We start from the raw sequence: 17,751 nt of genomic DNA, 5'->3' as shown, positions 1-17,751 counted from the left end.
AATGTAAATGGATGAGGTGTTGAGGTTGGAGCTGACACTGTTGGTTTTGGTTTGTCAAGGGGTTTGTTGAAAATACAAAAATACAGAATAGTGGCCATCTTGAAAGCCTAGAAATGACCCCAGGACGTCATGAACTTCACCATCAGAGAAAAGATGAAACCATGACTCTGTACATTTGAGGAGCTGGCCTGCAGTTCTGCTTTAACGTCTGACTTAAATGACTTGAATGAATTCTCAATATATCAAAGTGATCAAACAGATTAACTAACTAATCATTTCAGACTGCTGATTGGTTCATGTGTGTCCAGGGGAATAATGATGGTGGGGGTCACCAGGGGCATGACAACACATCTTACCCCTGTTGTGTTTTATCTGGTTGTGAATGTTGTGTGTCTGAGCGTCTTAAAGATGAGACATTATCATGAGTGAAGATTTTCTGCTCAGCAAGACGGGACCTTGTTTAGTAAATGCACAACAAGAGAGGAAGAAGAAGGCCAAGTCCTTGTGATTAAGGCTTTTGAAGAAGATGTTTTCCCTCCTCTTTTCTATCAGACATGAGCTTCTTAATTGGCTACTGATGAAAAAATGAGCACAGAGTGAGAAGAGCATACTCACGGCTGTGTTTGTGCAGATCCATGAATGTGCAGAGCTGCGTGTCCCGGCCATGCAGCTCATTATTAATAATGACTCAGATGTCATCTCCCGAGGTTGCCAGATTGGTTTCTGCTGCTGAGAATCTCAGTCGCTAAATTATGAGTAGAGAGTAGTTCAGAGATACTGAGCATCTGAGATCTGTGACACTGAAACTATTCTGTCTCTTTCTGTGCAAATGTTTCAGTTCAACAGTGGATTTTTAAAGCAGCGTTCAGCCCAGTAAGAGAAAGATGTTAAAGTTAAAGGTCCATAGTGTAACTTCTCCTGTGTTTAATTTGAAGTGTTGGTATCCATCAGAACACATATTTTTGGTTTTAAGAACCAAAAACCATCTCAGTGCAGTTTTACATCTCCTCTCTCAGGCTTCTCTCTGCAGCTCTAGTAACAACAGGTCAGTCAGCCAATCAGAAGAGAGGATCCGGGCCTCTCTACTGAAATATGGCAGATTTCAGGTAAACACTCAGAGAAACCAAATCCTGCAAGGCTGAATGATGGGTTGGGGTGGGCGGGGTTTGGGCGTGGCTCAGAGCAGTGACATCACAAAATTCCAGAAGTCCTGACGGCTGGTTTTAAGGCTCAGTTTCTGAATACAGGCTGTGTGCATTTCTCTGTGGACTGAGGCTTTGATACTTTCACAGTATTAATATAGAACCTAGACCTGCTTTATAATCACAAACACATGGACATCTGCCTTTAGACTGGATGGAGCTTTAATGAATAAATGAATGACAGACAATTCCTTGTAATTCCATGTTTGTATAATGATTCATAAATGTGGAAACTGTCTCATCTAGTAGATTTTATATTTGTGCAAAAATCTCCTAGAGAACTTTTATTTACAGTCGTCCCTGTTTGAGTTCATTAGTGTAAAAAGTGAACAATTCTGCAGGGAGATGATTTGTTTTACTCAAAAATGACAGGAACAGTCAGCGATACAGTGGGAAACACTGGACAGGTGCAGAGACAATATGAGACAACTGGAGGAAGTTGATGTCCCATAAAAATGGGACCCTAAATATAGGTGCAGAACATTTTCCATGCATCGTTTAGGTCTTGTTATTTCTGGAGAAGATTCTGACTTTCTGGACTCTTTTTAACAAATTAATCAAAACTTTGCCACATCTCCTCTGCATACACTTCATTAATAATCTTTATTTCTGTATTAGGTGTAGTAGACAGTAGAGATAAGAGTAGAGAAGCTTTTAACAGTGATTCATCTCAACAAATACCAAGTACAAGTTGTACATACCTTCTGCAACAAACACTAACACAACTGCGTCACATGATCTAAACCCTCCTGTTGACTGTTGAAGTCATGGATATGCAGGTCGGCGCAATGAGCCGACCTGCATATCAATGTTCTGCCTGCACCAAGTCACCGTCTGGTGACCTGGTGCAGGCAGAACAACCTAGAGCTAAACGCTCTGAAGACAGTGGAAATGATAGTGGACTTCAGGAAGAGCCCAGCCCCACCCACCCCCATCACCCTGTGCAACTCCCCCGTGGCTACCGTGGAGCATTTTCGCTTCTTGGGTACCACCATCACAGAGGATCTCAAATGGGAGCTAAACATCAGCTCCCTCATCAAAAAAGCTCAGCAGAGGACGTATTTCCTGAGGCAGTTGAAGAAGTTCAACCTGCCAAGGACTATGATGGTGAACTTCTACACCTCCATCATTGAGTCCATCCTCACCTCCTCCATCACCATCTGGTACGCTGCTGCCACGGAGAGGGACAATAACAGACTGCAGCGTATCATCCACTCTGCTGAGAAGGTGATTGGCTGCAATCTTCCGTCCCTCCAGGACCTGTACGCCTCAAGGACTCTGAGGCGTGCAGGGAAGATTGTAGCTGACTCCTCCCACCCTGGACACAAACTTTTTGTGACACTCCCCTCTGGCAGGAGGCTGCAGTCCTTCAGGACCAAAACCTCTCGCCACAAAAATAGCTTCTTCCCATCTGCTATTAGCCTTATCAACAAGGCTAGAGAGCCCCACTGTTGCTGATCCCCCTGATCCTCAATTGCACCAATCTCCAGAAAAAATTCCTTGTATGTGAAAACATACAATTCTGAGTAAATGTGAAATCACTTAGTGGCTGTGATAAATTCAATATAAGGTACATTTCATAGCTTGAGTTGCATCAGTAGTCATGCCAGGTCATGTCAGGTGTGGTGTTGACCAATCAGAGCTTTGTAAAATACGGTTCCTACACAGTAAGCTAGCTACAGTTACAGGTCGAAAAAGACGTTAAACTACCTGCTCTCAGCAACATCAGAGGGATTCATAAAAAAGCTAAATGTACGGTGGCCCTGAAGCTCAATTCACTGCAGCTTCAGGGCTGAAGGGAAAAATCCACATCTGGAATATAAACCTGTGCAGCAGGACCCAGTTATCACCTCGCTCCAGCTTCAGTCTGTAAAATAGACTTCTCACACAGTGAAATGATGAGCCGCCTGGTAAGTGAGTGAGGAAGAAGAGCAGGCAGGCTGGATGCTCTTCATCATCAGATGTAGAGGATGACTCAAAAGTCAAACAGCCGGGTCACATTTTCTCTGTTTGCAGCCACACACATTAAACCATCTGTTTTCATTTAGGTCCTCTCTGCACTGAGTGTGTGTGTGTGTGTGTGTGGCAGACAACCGAGGTGAATTCTCATACATCCTGTAACCCCACTGTTTTCCTTCACTTTGGAACATGCACACAGACTGAAATGTGCGCGTGTCCTCAGCGTGGCTGAGCGACACAAACAACCTGGTCATCAGGTCATCAGGAGGAGGGAGCAGAGCCCCCCCACACCATCGACCTCCAGGTGTGAAACATGAAGCTTCAGCAGTGAAGAGCTGAAAGCTGCAGTTCCTCTAATGACCACTAGAGTCTGGCTCCAGCAGTGAGTCAGTCCCCATAGACTCCCATGTTCAAATGTCCAACTTTACAGCAGAAACAAACAGCCTGGTACAGAAACTGTTCTGGTCTCTAGAGCTAATTTCCTCCTTCATGACAACTGTACGGACTGTACGGGCTGAAGTTTATGTAACTCACCTACATTTTATTAAGGACTAAAGTTATGGAGAATTGAGGGCGTGGCCTCTTTGAGTAACAGGTGGGCTCTACACACACCCCACCTCTGTGACCGTATTTAGATTAGCTGGGAGTTAGGGGCGGAGACAGGCACTGCAAAGATGGCAACGCTGGAGCAGCTCACTCTGAGCTGATTTTAAACTATTTGTTTCTCATTTGAATTTTCTGTTTTAATTACAGATTATTTTTCTCTTTAACCTAATTGATTTTGAGAATTTATTTCCCTCTACAACCATTTCATTTTTTGTTATTAGAAGATTGCTTCGAAACATTATTTGCACTTTTCTGTATTCTTATGATTGGACATCATTTAACAGATCTGATACTGAATGTGGATTTGACAAAGTGCCACTGAAGCTCCGCCCTCAGTGAAGTGAACATTTTGAATTAAAGGTGAAACTTTACACTCAGTTCATTACTACATGTATTTTCCTGATATTAAATTGTGTTTTCATCACTAAATGTAAAATGACAGCTCCTGTCTCTGTATGTTTTCATGTGTTTACTGGGGTCAGTAGTTATCTTTGTGGAGTATTATGGGATGTGTATTGGCAAAATTTCCTGTCACAGACGACTGATAAACACTCAGATAATCAGGAGGTCAAACAGTCAGGCAGCACCTTGGGGCGGAGGTGGTGGTGGTGGTACGGAGGGAGGGGGGTAATCCACAGGCTATAAGGCAGAGCTAGCCAGGCATCGCCATGGCGACAGAGGGACCGGAACAGGCACTGTCCCACTACTGCTGCCGGAGATGGAGCATGTGGAGAGGTGGCTGGTGTGGGTGGGTGGGGGGTGGGGGACTGATGGAGAGAAAAAGAGAGACAGGAGCAGGTGGATGTGTGTGGGAAGAGATAAGAGAGAGGGAATAACTGAAGGTGGCAAAGAGAGAAGGATGGAGTGGAAGGGTAAGGTAAGAGGGAAGAATGGAAGGAGACAAAGAAGGAGAGACGGAGGAGGTAAGGAATTAAGGACGGAAGATGGGAGCAGACAGTGTAGAGGGGGAAACACATGGAGCTTCCAGCTGGAGCTCCTCTGTGCTGCAGGAACACACCCTGAGGCTCACGCACACACACACACACACACACACACACACACACACACACACACTCAGATGACACACAATTGGGGACATGGCTTTTGTCCCCAATTGGACGAGTTGTGTCCCAAATTAACAGGTCCCCTAAAGTAAACTAAGTCAGAAACACACACATACACACACACACACACACACACACACACACGCCAGTGAATCTGAATAAAACCACCTCCATCCCTCCACCCACTCCCTCTCTGTCTCTGTGGCTCCTCCAGTTCCCCCCTACCTCACTCCTACATCTCTCCTTTGTCTCCTCCTCTTCCCCCTCCCCCTCCTCCTCCTCCATGAGTTCTCTCACTTCTCTCCTCCCTCTCTTCTTCTTTTCCTCCTTTTTTTCCATCTCCATCTTCCTCTTGGACCTCAGGCAGCTCTCTGCAGGACCTGAGCAATGAACTCTGGGAACAGTGCTATCACAGCCAACCAATTACATAGCACTGAGGGAGTGCACGCACACGCACAGCGCAGCACGCACGCACGCACGCACGCACGCACGCACGCACGCACACATACACACACACACACACACACAGGAGAGGAAGCATCCTGGTCCACAATGAATTCAGTTACAAAAAAAAATTAAACTGCATGAGTCAAAGCTGAGTAAAAAAATCAAATGAATGATTAAAATGATCAAAATGAGCAGATGATGTTAGAAACAACAGAGTCACATGATACCAACATTTGAACTTCACACCAAACAACTGTTGGATTAATCTGCAACAGGGCAAGAATGAGCTGCTGGGGCCTTATTGACCCTCTCCTCCCCCTCAGTGTGCAACAAGTGCAGTTTGTCTGTTGTCTTCAACCAGGCTTTGGTCAGTGTGACTTCAGTGTGGTGACGTACTTTATAGAGAGTTTCTATTATCCATGACTGTTAATTGTTATTATTGTAACCATGACAAGAAAGATCGTTTAATGTTAAGGAAGTACTTATTTTAACCCAAATCACCATATTTTCCTAAATCTAACCAAGCCACAACCGTTATTATAGTAACCATGGTGACGAACACAGGACCACTGTTTTCAGTCCAGTCCAGGTGTTTGTTATTGTAACCATGACAACCAAGGCCCGGTACACCTGCTGCTGTAGGGGTGCTATTTCAGCAGACACAGCTATGGGTCGTATCAGAGGGTTGATGTTGTTCTGGTTGTGGGACTGGTTGTTCTGGGTGGAGGAATGGTTGATCTGGGTGGAGGAATGGTTGATCTGGGTGGAGGACTGGTTGTTCAGGTTCTGGTTGTTCAGGGTGGAGGACTGGTTGATCTAGTTGGAGGACTGGTTGTTCTGGGTGGAGGAATGGTTGATCTGGTTGGAGGACTGGTATTTCAGGTTCTGGTTGTTCTGGGTGGAGGACTGGTTGTTCTGGGTGTAGGACTGTTTAAATGTATACACACTAAACTAGATCTGGTAACTAATCTATAATCTATATAGATTATAGATTAGTTACCTATATATAATCCATAATCTATAAATCACCTATTGAACAGTATCACCAACTAACCTCGAAGGAAAAAACACACACTGGTGGAGTAAAACCAAATGACTGAGGGCTCGTGTATTTATGTAGGAGGTGATGCACTTTGTCTCTTTTCCCAGGATGCATCTGTCTGTGTGACGTGTCAAGTTTCTGCTATGTGGGCAGCAAACAAAGCATGTCACATGATTCAGTGTATAGTTTGATCTTTCAGGACCTGGTGGTGGCCATCTGAGGGAAATGTTCTCTGCAGACACAGCAGAATAAAAACCTGAAGGCAGCGTCACTTCCTCCTGAGCAGCAGTGAGAAGAACCCAAACTTAGAAACCTGGACTCACCGATAACAGCTGGAACTGTGACCAATGAGGTTTCACTAACCACTCCCATACAAAACTCTACCACAGAGAAATGGACCTCTGAGGCTCCTGTACTTATATCAGACTACTGCCATGACTTTGGAGACCACAGTGAAATATGAGGCCAAATGCACATTGTCGTGTACAACTGATCACATGACTGTGTCACTCCTACAGAATCTGACAATAAATATTATCAAAGTGAACCAACCAGGTGCTTTCTTCAGCACCTGCAGTGCAAGGTGCTTGGTTTGTGTCCAGTGCAGTGGTAGCAGTTACTCACCAGGGGGAGCCGTAGATCCTGAAGCCCCGCACGGTGACCTCAGAGTCCTGCAGGTAGATGCAGTTGGTGAGCAGAGACTGGACGTTCTCGTAATTCTCCGGCTTCAGCTTGGACGCTGAGGGGAAGTAGTAGAAGTCCTGCTTGATCAGGTCGGCCATAAACTCCTGGTCAAAGGTCAGCTCATGGTTTCCGGCAATTACTATTTTGATGTCGTAGGGCAGGGTACCTAACAGAGGAGGCAGGGGGTGATAGTAAAGAAGGGGAGGGAAAGGAAAGGAAGAGGACAAAGAGGTAAGGCAGGAAAATAAGAGAAAAAGAAGAGGGGAGTGATCAGGGAGGAGGAATGCAGTGAGGAGGCAAAATTTGGCAACAGAGAGGGGGAAGAAACGATAAGAGGGAAATAAAGGAGAGGTGTAAAAGTAAAAAGGAGCGGAGCAGCAGTGAGAGGAGGAAATAGAAAATGGAAAGAGACATCAGGACATGGACGGGGAGACAGAGACATGAGATGTCGGGGAGGGTGTGAGGGAAGGAAATGAAGAAGAGGAGGGTGACAGGCGGCATGGGGAGAGACAAGGAGGAGAAGGAAAATTGAGGACGGCATGAAACCCATCCCAGATGGCTTGGCATTCACATGCGACAAGGTTCTCTCATTGTCCCCCTTCATTTCCAGCAAATCTGTACATCTGTCTTAGCTTCCCTCCATCAGTCAGGGTTGCAACCCACTGCACTGCCGTCTTCTGTTTACGGAAGCATGGCGGAACGCGTCCGCCAGGGAATCTTTATCTGGAGGAGCAATGAGGAGGGAAGGCAGACAGAGTGATCACTGTGAAGTTTACCTCACAGAATATTAAACATTTACCAACTATGGCAACTGCTGCTGCCTCTCTTCTCCTCTCTCTTTCATCATCCTGCTCTAATCAACCTCTCAGTCCGTCACATCATCCCCCAATCCTCTCCTCGCTCCCCCTGGCTTTAATTGGCTGTTCAGTGGCTGGTGCAGCATGGGCCGTGAGCAACCGATGCCCATCAACCCAGCAGTGACCAGACCGTCACAATTCTATGTTACGTTTTCAAATGTCTGCCGAGGAAACAGAGACAACACTAACATCTGGGGGCTGCTGTGTCAGGTGGAGCAGGTGACGGAGGGTTCGGTCACCACAGCGTTTTTTTTACTGCCAGGACGACGTGGTCCACAGCTGAACACACTGATTTGTGTGTCAGCAGGGTGTGTTTGTGAGCGACTTTCCTGTGTGTGTGTGCGCGAGTTTGTATGCATCTGTGCATGAATGTGTCATGTGAGTGAAAAGGAGTAATTAAACTGAGCTTTATAAGTGGCTGACAGCCTGGCGATGGCTCTGTCATAACAGCCAATCACAGCCTGCTGACAGAAAGGGAGAAAGAGTGGGGGTTAGAAGGAGGGAGAGAGCGACAGAAATACTTTAGGAAGCCCAAAAATCCTTGAGTGTGAAGGAGGAATAATAACGAGATGAAAGCAGCTGTCACAGAGTGCCCATCTCTGCAGTTTGGGCCCGGGCCGCCTCCTCTCCCCAGCACAGTTCCCATTTGTTTGGCAGAAGGGCTTGTGTTTAGTTGTCAAGCCGACACCAAAAAGCCTCGTAAATGTGGGGCTGCACCTCCATAAAGGCACATGGACCCACACGCCACCGCACAATCAAAAGATGTTTTCGATTCCTCTCATCAGACTTTGGCATCTGAAGTGTTTGTTCAGTCGTCCCTGGATAAACCGAGGTTGAAGGAAGATTTCACTGCAAAATAAGAATTCCATCATTATCTTCAACTGAATCTCTATTGAAGCTCGCGGGACAGCTGAGCGCTCAGTGAGTTTGTTTCTACCCCACACAAAGCACTGACGGTAACGAGAAAACTGCATCAAATCCCCGCACATTATGTGGATGACTAACAGAGCAGAAATCAATGTGTTTCACATCCCACAGACAGCTCTGTCCAGTATCGACCTCTCTGCTCCAGGTATTTTTTCCCCAAATACTGACACATTTTTAGTGAGGAAATACAGAAATAATCAGGCAAACATTACACTTTTGGACTTACTATACTTTTTTTATTTGGCTGCAGAACTTTACCCTGCGTGAATTTTTTTAACCAGTGCTCAGCTTTTATGGATGTCTTTACACAATGGACCTGACACTAGTTCAACAGTCCTGTCCCATAAGGTAATCATAATACACAATATCTGATGATTTGAGATGAAACATTTGAAAAATGTTACTATACTGTTACTATAAATATTTTTTATATATGATTAATATATTATTTTTTATATATTACCCAAATATTATTTTTCATGTATTATCTGAATGTTATGTACATATTATTATATTGTATGTTATTTTCCATATATTATATTTGAAAATTGTTATTTTCATACATTATCAATATGTTGTTTTTAATATACCATATTTGAAAAATGTTATTCTTCAAATGTGTGTGTACAATTTTGAAAATTTGTTTTCAACTGATTAAAAATGCACAAATATAAATTTACATGAGCTTCAATTCAGTAGCAAATTAGCACTGAGACTAACACAGATATAACAGAATATAAATTCATACAGGATGTCACATATTCTTATTATGGGCCATTTATTAAAGTTAAAGCTAAGTGATGTTTGGTTTCTGATGCACCTGCCTGCTTCTGCTGGAAACAACACTGATGAGATTACTGAGAGCCAAAACAAGTTAAAAGAGGCTAAAAGGCTTTATCAAACAGAAGGGACCTGCAGGGTTGGGTGATAATTCCCTGTAATTTTCTCACAATGAAATTAATTAAAATTACACTTAGTCATCTGATCCATTCATAACATGAGAATATTAACTGTGCAGTTTAAGAATGTGTTGTGTGTGAAGAAGAATGTGTGTAATTTAGATTCATCACACAGACAACTCAGTCTGTAGTTTCACCGACAGTGTGTACAAAACAACTTTTCTCTGCAGCCTTAACGACGGCTGTGACAGTTTGTGGGAGAGAAGCTCACCAGGAGAGGAGCCAGGAGCTGCATGGGAGCTCAGCATCTACCTGGAGACTTGTTTAGCTTGTTGTGTCAGACTGTGAAGACTGGAGCTGCCTGGGTGTGAAGTGATAGATGAAACCTGGACTGACCTGAGCCTGCATGTACAGCCTAAATGAAAAATGAATGAAGTAAGGTCAGGAAGAAAATATCAAGTTTAGTCTATGAGCTGAAACGTAGTAATATGCCAAGACGGTGGGACACTTTATATCAAACAAGGCTGTCCACTCATATCTGCAAATATACATCAAGAAATGTGGTAATTCCAATTGTCAGAGGAGAGACAAGGAAATGGAAGCAAACAGCAGGGAAAGCTGTGTCAGTGGGTGTGTGTGTGAGCCTGAAGAAGACAGCGAGGGAATAAAGCGCTCATATATTCTCCAACAAATAAACACTATCTGTTTCTGCAGGGAAATTCTGCAACGTGAGCAGTTTTTCACCCATGAAGTTTGATGGCCAACTGTAAACTGCGAAAAATAAATCACAGGGAGGAATATAAAACTCCACCAGCTGGATGGACACACACACACACACACACACACACACACACACACACACACACACACACTCTTACTTAGCAGAATTAAATTTCAATTTCATGGATGAATTTTCTGAAAGTTTCCCCCAGAAAAAAAAAAGCTGCAAAATGACAAGGTGTGAATACCAACGAGCTGAACATCACGTATCTGACTAACAGCAGTGTGTGTGTGTGTGTGTGTGTGTGTGTGCACCTGTTTATTGTAATTCCCTGTCCCAGCCAACTGCTGTCTGTCAATATAGAAATAATAACAATTTAAAAATGAATGTGTTATTGTGCCTTTGCACAAAGAACAAATCAATCACAAAAAGACAATTTCTCCATCAGATGGCTTTGTTGGTTTGTGACAAAAGAAGAAAAAAAGAAGAGGATGTGGGTGGAAGTGTGTGTGTGTGTGTGTGTGTGTGTGTGTGTGTGTGTGTGTGTGTGTGTGTGTGTGTGTGTGTGTGTGTGTGTGTGTGTGCATGGGGGGGGGGGGCATCTAAACATTTGGAGCGATATTCCCCCACAACACATGGGGTGCTCTTTGTCAGCCGCCATCTTTTGTCTTTGAATTCAAAAGGCTGCTTTAAAGCAACAAATACTTTGAAATCGTCTGTGAGTGAATCAGCCACAGCGCGAAATAACAAGAGAGGGAAAACAATAAGTTAGCGGGCGAGCGAGGGGGGGGGGGGGACTCGAGGAAAACACGGGACAGTGCTGGCTGAAAGTGAGGCTGTTTCCAGGAGTGGAAACAGCTGGACCTCCGTATGTCCGTCTGTCCTCATCTCCTCATCCCTTCTTCATCCCTTCATCTCTCTCTGGTTCTCCAGCCTCCTCTCACTCAGTATCTTTGCTCTTTTGTCAGGCACCTGCCCCCCCCCCCCAAGATATCCGTCTGTCTGTCTGTCACCACAAAAACCTCCACCCTCCATGAGCTCTCTGTGTGTGTGTGTGTGTGTGCGTGTGTGTGTGTCTGTATAAATGCCACATACAGCACACAGGTACATACATGTTCCTGGGAGTCTATGCATAAGTGTAATGTTTATGTATGTATGCATATGATTGTGTGTATGCCTACACATAATACAGCCATGTGTGTCTGTCTGTGTGTGTGTGTGTGTGTGTGTGTGTGTGTGTGTGTGTATTCCCACCACCGCCACAGGAAATCTCCCAGAGTTGGGCCACCATTGTTCCGGTGATGGGTGGTCTGCTCTTTGAAGAGGAAAATCCCTGCTCTGTCCACAGCTCTGGCATGTACAGGGGGATTACTGCCCATTGTGTCTGCGTGTGTGTGTGTTCTTATATGTGTGTGTCTGTGTGCATGCAGAAACAAAAAAAAAAAAAAAAAGCCATAAATTTCCTGCCTGCCAAGACAAAGTTAATTCCTAAGTGTGTGTGCATAGATACCAAAAACTAGTGGCCAAAATGTCCTGCCAAATAACTTAATACCAAAGAGTGAGTGAGTGTGTGTGTGTGTGTGTGTGTGTGTGTGTGTGTGTGTGTGTGTGTGTGTGTGTGTGTGTACTTGTGGAAAGTAGGGGCCAAATATTCCCTGCCAACTCAAAATGATTAAATGAATACCAGTGTGTGTCAGTGTGAGTGAATGCATGTGTGCAGGCAGCAGCAGCCAGAACTTTCTATGAACATACAATAAAATAAAAAGTCTGTTACATCTCAGGTCAAATGTTTCTGTTGCATCTGAGCTTTAAATGTGTGAGAAGTTACACAACAGTATCAGACCACACAGCCGTGTGTACGGTCACCTGTGCTGCCCTCATGTCTGTCCTGGAGCTGGGAGGTGATTAGCTTAGCATAAGGAGCAGGGGACACAGCTCGCCTGGCTCTAACATTAAAACACAACGACCGTCACCCTTTAAACTCACTGATTAACACATCCTGGGTACAAACTAAACCAACTCCTTCCTCCTGATTCAAGTCTTTATGCTAACTATGCTTATCCTCTCCTGGTCCTCCTGATTGATGCTACCTCCGTGTCACACAGTGGAGAACCATCAGGGACAAACATATCAGCATTTTAAATGTCTTCTCTAATATCTTTCATTCCATTATTATTCTCTTCTAATTCTAATTGTAGCCTCATTTTCCACCAGAAATCAAAGGGTTCCGGTTTTTACACCAAGTCTAAATCTGTATTTTTTTTTAAATCCATCAGCCAATAAAAACCGCCACACACAGAAACCTCAAACACTGAGGCCAGTGTGTTTATAATTTTATAATTGAAAAAAATGAGCAAACAGTCAAAATAGAGCTGTCAAGCACTGAAGATGATTTTGTGGTCGTCTCACCAAAGAGAGAAAATACTGGCCCATCAGGAGAATTTCACCTGCTGAGTCAGGACCTGAGGAATGATCCAAATCGTGGACGTCAGAGGCTCAGTGGTACAGTTTGATTCCCTACTAACAAAACTGGAACCACATATTCAAAACAAGATCTGTGATCCACGTTTCATAGGTGATCAGATCTGTATCAGAAATGTGAGCACTTGATGAACCTGTTCTGAAAACTTAAATGATGAACAAAAGTTTTAAAGTGTGTAAAGATGACACAACATGAGGTCGCATTTATTTTTAAATGTATGAGAATTTCTGATCCTTACTGTCCTAAAACAACGATAACAGAGTTATCCAATCAGATTCTTCTTTTTGTGTTGTCTCTAAGCAGAACAAAGGTCAGCTGGCTCACTCATTGGTTAGGACAGAAGACCTGAAGTTTGTTTAGACAGTGGCAGGTGAATTAACCAATCACATTTTGATTTACAGTGGGTGGGACCAAAAAAATCACTCTAGACCTTCCTGAGGGCTCAAAGCCAGAACTATTACACAGGGATATCATCTTCAGCTTTTCCTATACGTGCACTCACTGTCTTCACTTGAAAGAGTGATTCTGATTGGCTGACTGTTATCTGAGCAATCCAATAAAAATATAGCAGATTTCAGGTAAATAATCAGAGAAACCAAATCCCGCAAGGTTGGATGGTGGGTCCAGGTGGGCGGGGTTTGGGGCATGGCTGAGGGTGGTGACTGCTTCGTTGTGACATCACAAAGTTCCAGAAGTCCTGACGGCTTGTTTTAAGGCTCAGTTTCTGAATACAGGCTGTGTGCATTTCTCTGTGGACTGAGGCTTTGATACTTTCACAGTATTAATATAGAACCTAGACCTGCTTTATAATCACAAACACATGGACATCTACCTTTAGACTGGATGGACCTTTAATCTAACTCTTGGCAGTAAATCTAATGAGCCTATTTACCAAAAATGTTTATCCTTTCATTTTTCCTTTTTGACCAGAACATACACACTAGCTTAGCAGACTTAGAGGTCATCTCATGTCTGTGTGACCAACGTTTTGTTATTTGCCCAAGTCTGTGAGGACTCACCTGTGACACCTGATGTAGTGTACACTGGACCACGTGTGTCTCTGCAGGCTTAGCTAACATCATACGTCACACAAAGCTGTAGCTACGTGGGCTGCGTCAGTGTTTTTTATGATAAGACTATACTCATCACATGACTGGTTGAGATCAGTCCCCAAGCCTCAGGTTTGGAGGAGAGACTGAAGAGAGTGATCAAATCATTACCACACTGATCACAGTTAACATACCAACATCCTGGTTCAGTTTCAAGCTGCTGTGTCTCCTGTAGAATGAAGGATATAACCAACATCACAGACACACTCACTCCAAATAAAGTGTTTTCCATCATCCAGATAAACTGATCGTCTGCTTCAACACAACTACATTCTACCACCACCCAGGTCTCAGCAGCCACTCCACCGAGTACAATGTCCAATCACAACTGAGAGTTGGGATGGTCAAAACTACAAGAAACACCCAAAACATTCTTATACTGAGCTCGGTGTGTGTAAGCACATGTGCCGGTGGATGTTTGTGTGTATACAGCCCACAGCTTATGTCTTTAGAACACAGTGCAGCTTCAGACAGCCTTTATCTGCCTGCGCATAAACAGAAATGCAGTAATTCAAAGGGAAGCTTCAAAAGCAACGGCACTGATGTTCAAAGACAGACAAGCTAAAGACTCAGCTCGGATCAGTCCTAATTCCTTTACAGCGTGCATGTGTGTGTGTGTGTGTGCGCACGAGACAAAGAGGGAAGACTTGATGTGAGAGAAGTAATATGTCACATGAAGGAGAGAGAGGTGAGTAAGGGATGATGGAGGAAGACTTCTGCCTTCCCACCTCGGCTTAAACTTAATACTCACTCATTTCATTTAACTCCCCACCCACACACTGCTGCTTCTCATCACAAACGCACAAACGCACACACACAATCACACAAGCAGACACAAAACAAAGACAAGCAGCAATTATGAGGCAGCATACACAAACACCACCTACTGAGCCACGCATCCAAAACACACATGTTATCTGTGTACAGCAGCACCGCCTCACACTCCACAATGTCCGCTCTGAGCATAATGCATTACACACACAGGCACAGACACACACACACACAGACACACTGACAAAGACAGATCAGCGCATCATCAAGCAGCGTCGTAGGTGGTCTCTCTCCTCTCTGTCTCTCTCCTACACTCCATCTCTGTCTCTTTCATCCTGTCTGCTCCACTTCCACATTCAGTGTGACGACGTCGCCTCCAGGATAATGTGGCTGAAGATTAAGCTGCAACTTTCAGAAGCAGTGACGTGGGCTCCTGACGAATGCTGATGAATTAAAGGACTGGCCACCCGCCATCTGTCCCATGTCTGTTTTTAAAAATGGATTCCTCCCAGTGCCACATTTACCCAGTGCTAAACTACAACCCTTGTGCACTGCATTACCTTCATGTTCCTGTCAGAGCCACTTTATCATCACATGGTGAGGCATCTGCAGGCAGGCACAGGTCTGAGACCAGCTCCAACTTGACGAATTCTGTAAAATCCAAGATTTAGGTGTTTTTATATTTTCTTTTTCTTTCCTTTGGTTCTACGTTTCTCTCAACTGCTGAACTATTGTGTTCCTGAGTGCACCTACAGTGCATCACTGTATTATGCCACAGCTGCAGGTCAGCTGAGTGAATAAGAAAGAGCTAAACTCCACTTTGTTTTGACGGAAGTTCTGAAAATGATCTAAATTAAGTGAACATTTAATCAGATGTTGGACTGATTCTTTTAAAAGTGTCTAAAACACGTTTTTCCTGCTGACCCTGAACACAGCAGCTCATCTCTCTGTTAGTGTGTCTGTTCCTGCTGCCTCTCCGAACTGATCTGAACCTACTGCAGGTAACACACTGACTGTACATGATCACCTCACACAACCCCACCTCACATGACCACAACTATCACTTTACGAAATAGGACTAAGGGTCTAAGAGCTTTGAGCTAAATGCTAAAGTCTCCGCCTGTGAAAACAGTTGTGCCGTGTCTTCTGTGTTTTTGGATGAGTTTTGTAAAGCTGGGAAATGAACTCTGTCATCACAATGAAGGGGTTATTTTAGATTGGGTTTGCAGACTTCACATTCAGCCTGTGGAAGTGAGGGGTTGAACAGACATGGTCATTAACCAGGTAGGGAGGGGCTGTTGGTTTCATTATGGGAAATGGAGCCTGACTTTGGCTCTAAAGTCTGTTTCTTTGCCTCTGCTGCTCTACATTTCATTATTCTTTTTTTTTCTCTCTGTCACTTGCAAGTCTTAACTTCATGGATATGACATATTAAATTGCTGATAGGAAAATAAATCCGACCCACACTTGGGCCACTTTCTTGTTGTTTTCTGGCCCAATAAATGCCCGGTTCCAGAGCCCAATACTGGCCCATATACAGCATTATCGTCAGATGCTATTTCCACATCTGGACCAATTCTGGCAAACACAGAAAACCTTCTGGAGGATAACAGCTGGAATCTGCCCAGATGTGGAAGTACATGGGTTAGATTCGAGCCGAGAAGCCAGGCCTGGATGTTTTGCTGCCTGAATCATCTCTTTAAGGGGCAATATTTAATTTCAGTGTACCCCTACAGTCAATTAATGGTTTTCACTCGCTCTCGGATGGATGTGGACACAGATGGTGGACTGCGGACACAGACACACATCATTTGGGGATGTGTGTGTTTGTGTGCGCACGTTTCACACAGAAAATGCAGCAAAAAACATGATGACAGCAAGAAGAAGAAAAGAAGAAGAAAAGAAGAGGAAGAGAGAAGAAGAAAAAAGAAAAAGAAAAGAAGAAAAAGAAAAGAAAAAGAAGAAAAGAGGAAGATCTCTTGTTAGCATTAGCAACTGTTTACTCACCAGGTTTGACATTCAGCCATTGCTGCGTTTACAATACAAGAGATTATAATACAGATGCTGCAGTGACTCTGTATCAGAAAGCTGACTGAGCCGGGGCAAGCTGGTTAGCATGCTAACTTCAGTAGTGGAAAAGACGTGACAGAGACAACATTTAACGTTGGTGTTTGTCTCCACCTCTGGAGACAGATGTTGGTGAGTGAAGGATGAAGTTTGATGCTGAACTATGTTTCTTTGATACTGGTGAATAAACAGCTGCTAATGCTAACGTTAGCTATGTAGCAGTAGCTAAACTTACACATACCTCCTTTAAGTCTTTAACAATTTGGCCTCTTGTTTGTTTGCTCTCTGTTCCTGCTTGTCAGAGGGTTGGTACAGATTCAGCAACAGTTTGCATACAGTTATCATCTACACTGATACTGACCCAGAAAACGAATCTGAGACAAACAGACAGAGGTAAAACATTTCCATCATTTCACGAGCCACATCCACCGAGGCTTCACTTCCATCCAAATGTCTCCTGAACGTGAAGTGCTTCTTTAAAAAAGAGGACGTTTCTAACACAATTCACACATCCTGTTACATCTCCCCCCCCCCCCCCCCCCCCCCACACACACACACACACACACACACACACACACAGTCTTTCAAGTATGCAAATAGAAGACACAAAAGCAGTGAGGGACAGATGGGAAACGGTTTGTTTAAATTTCTAGTCACTTGAAATTCTGTGGAGTTTCCCAATGTTAAAAACCATAAAGGAGAGTCAAACCTCCTCATTATGCTCTCCTCCAGCAACAGTCACTGCTGGGTAAACAGGAGGGGGATAAAAGAGGGAGAGCGAAGACAAAATGAGGTAAAATGAGGAAGGACATACGAGAGAAGAAGAGAGAGGGAGGAAGGTGGCAAGAACAGGGATGAGGCAATAGGGAAGGAAGGAAAGGAGAAAGGGAACGAAGGAGGACAGAAGAGGAGCT

General features: G+C 44.1%; 1 protein-coding gene across 1 annotated transcript in view; it reads right to left on the bottom strand.

Moving 5' to 3' along the window:
* Positions 1-17,751, bottom strand: part of mpped1 (metallophosphoesterase domain containing 1) — a 76,647-nt gene that overhangs the window by 31,805 nt on the left and 27,091 nt on the right. The window contains exon 4 of the mRNA XM_071502770.1: positions 6,945-7,170. Coding sequence (XP_071358871.1) covers positions 6,945-7,170 — 226 coding nt within the window. The remainder of the gene's footprint in view (positions 1-6,944; positions 7,171-17,751) is intronic.

Source organism: Trachinotus anak, unplaced genomic scaffold (assembly GCF_046630095.1).
Source record: "Trachinotus anak isolate AG129_WGS33_773 ecotype Australia unplaced genomic scaffold, CSIRO_AGI_Tana_v1 ptg000018l, whole genome shotgun sequence".
NCBI classification, from domain to species: Eukaryota; Metazoa; Chordata; class Actinopteri; order Carangiformes; family Carangidae; genus Trachinotus; species Trachinotus anak.
This window is presented reverse-complemented; position numbering and strand designations above follow the sequence as displayed.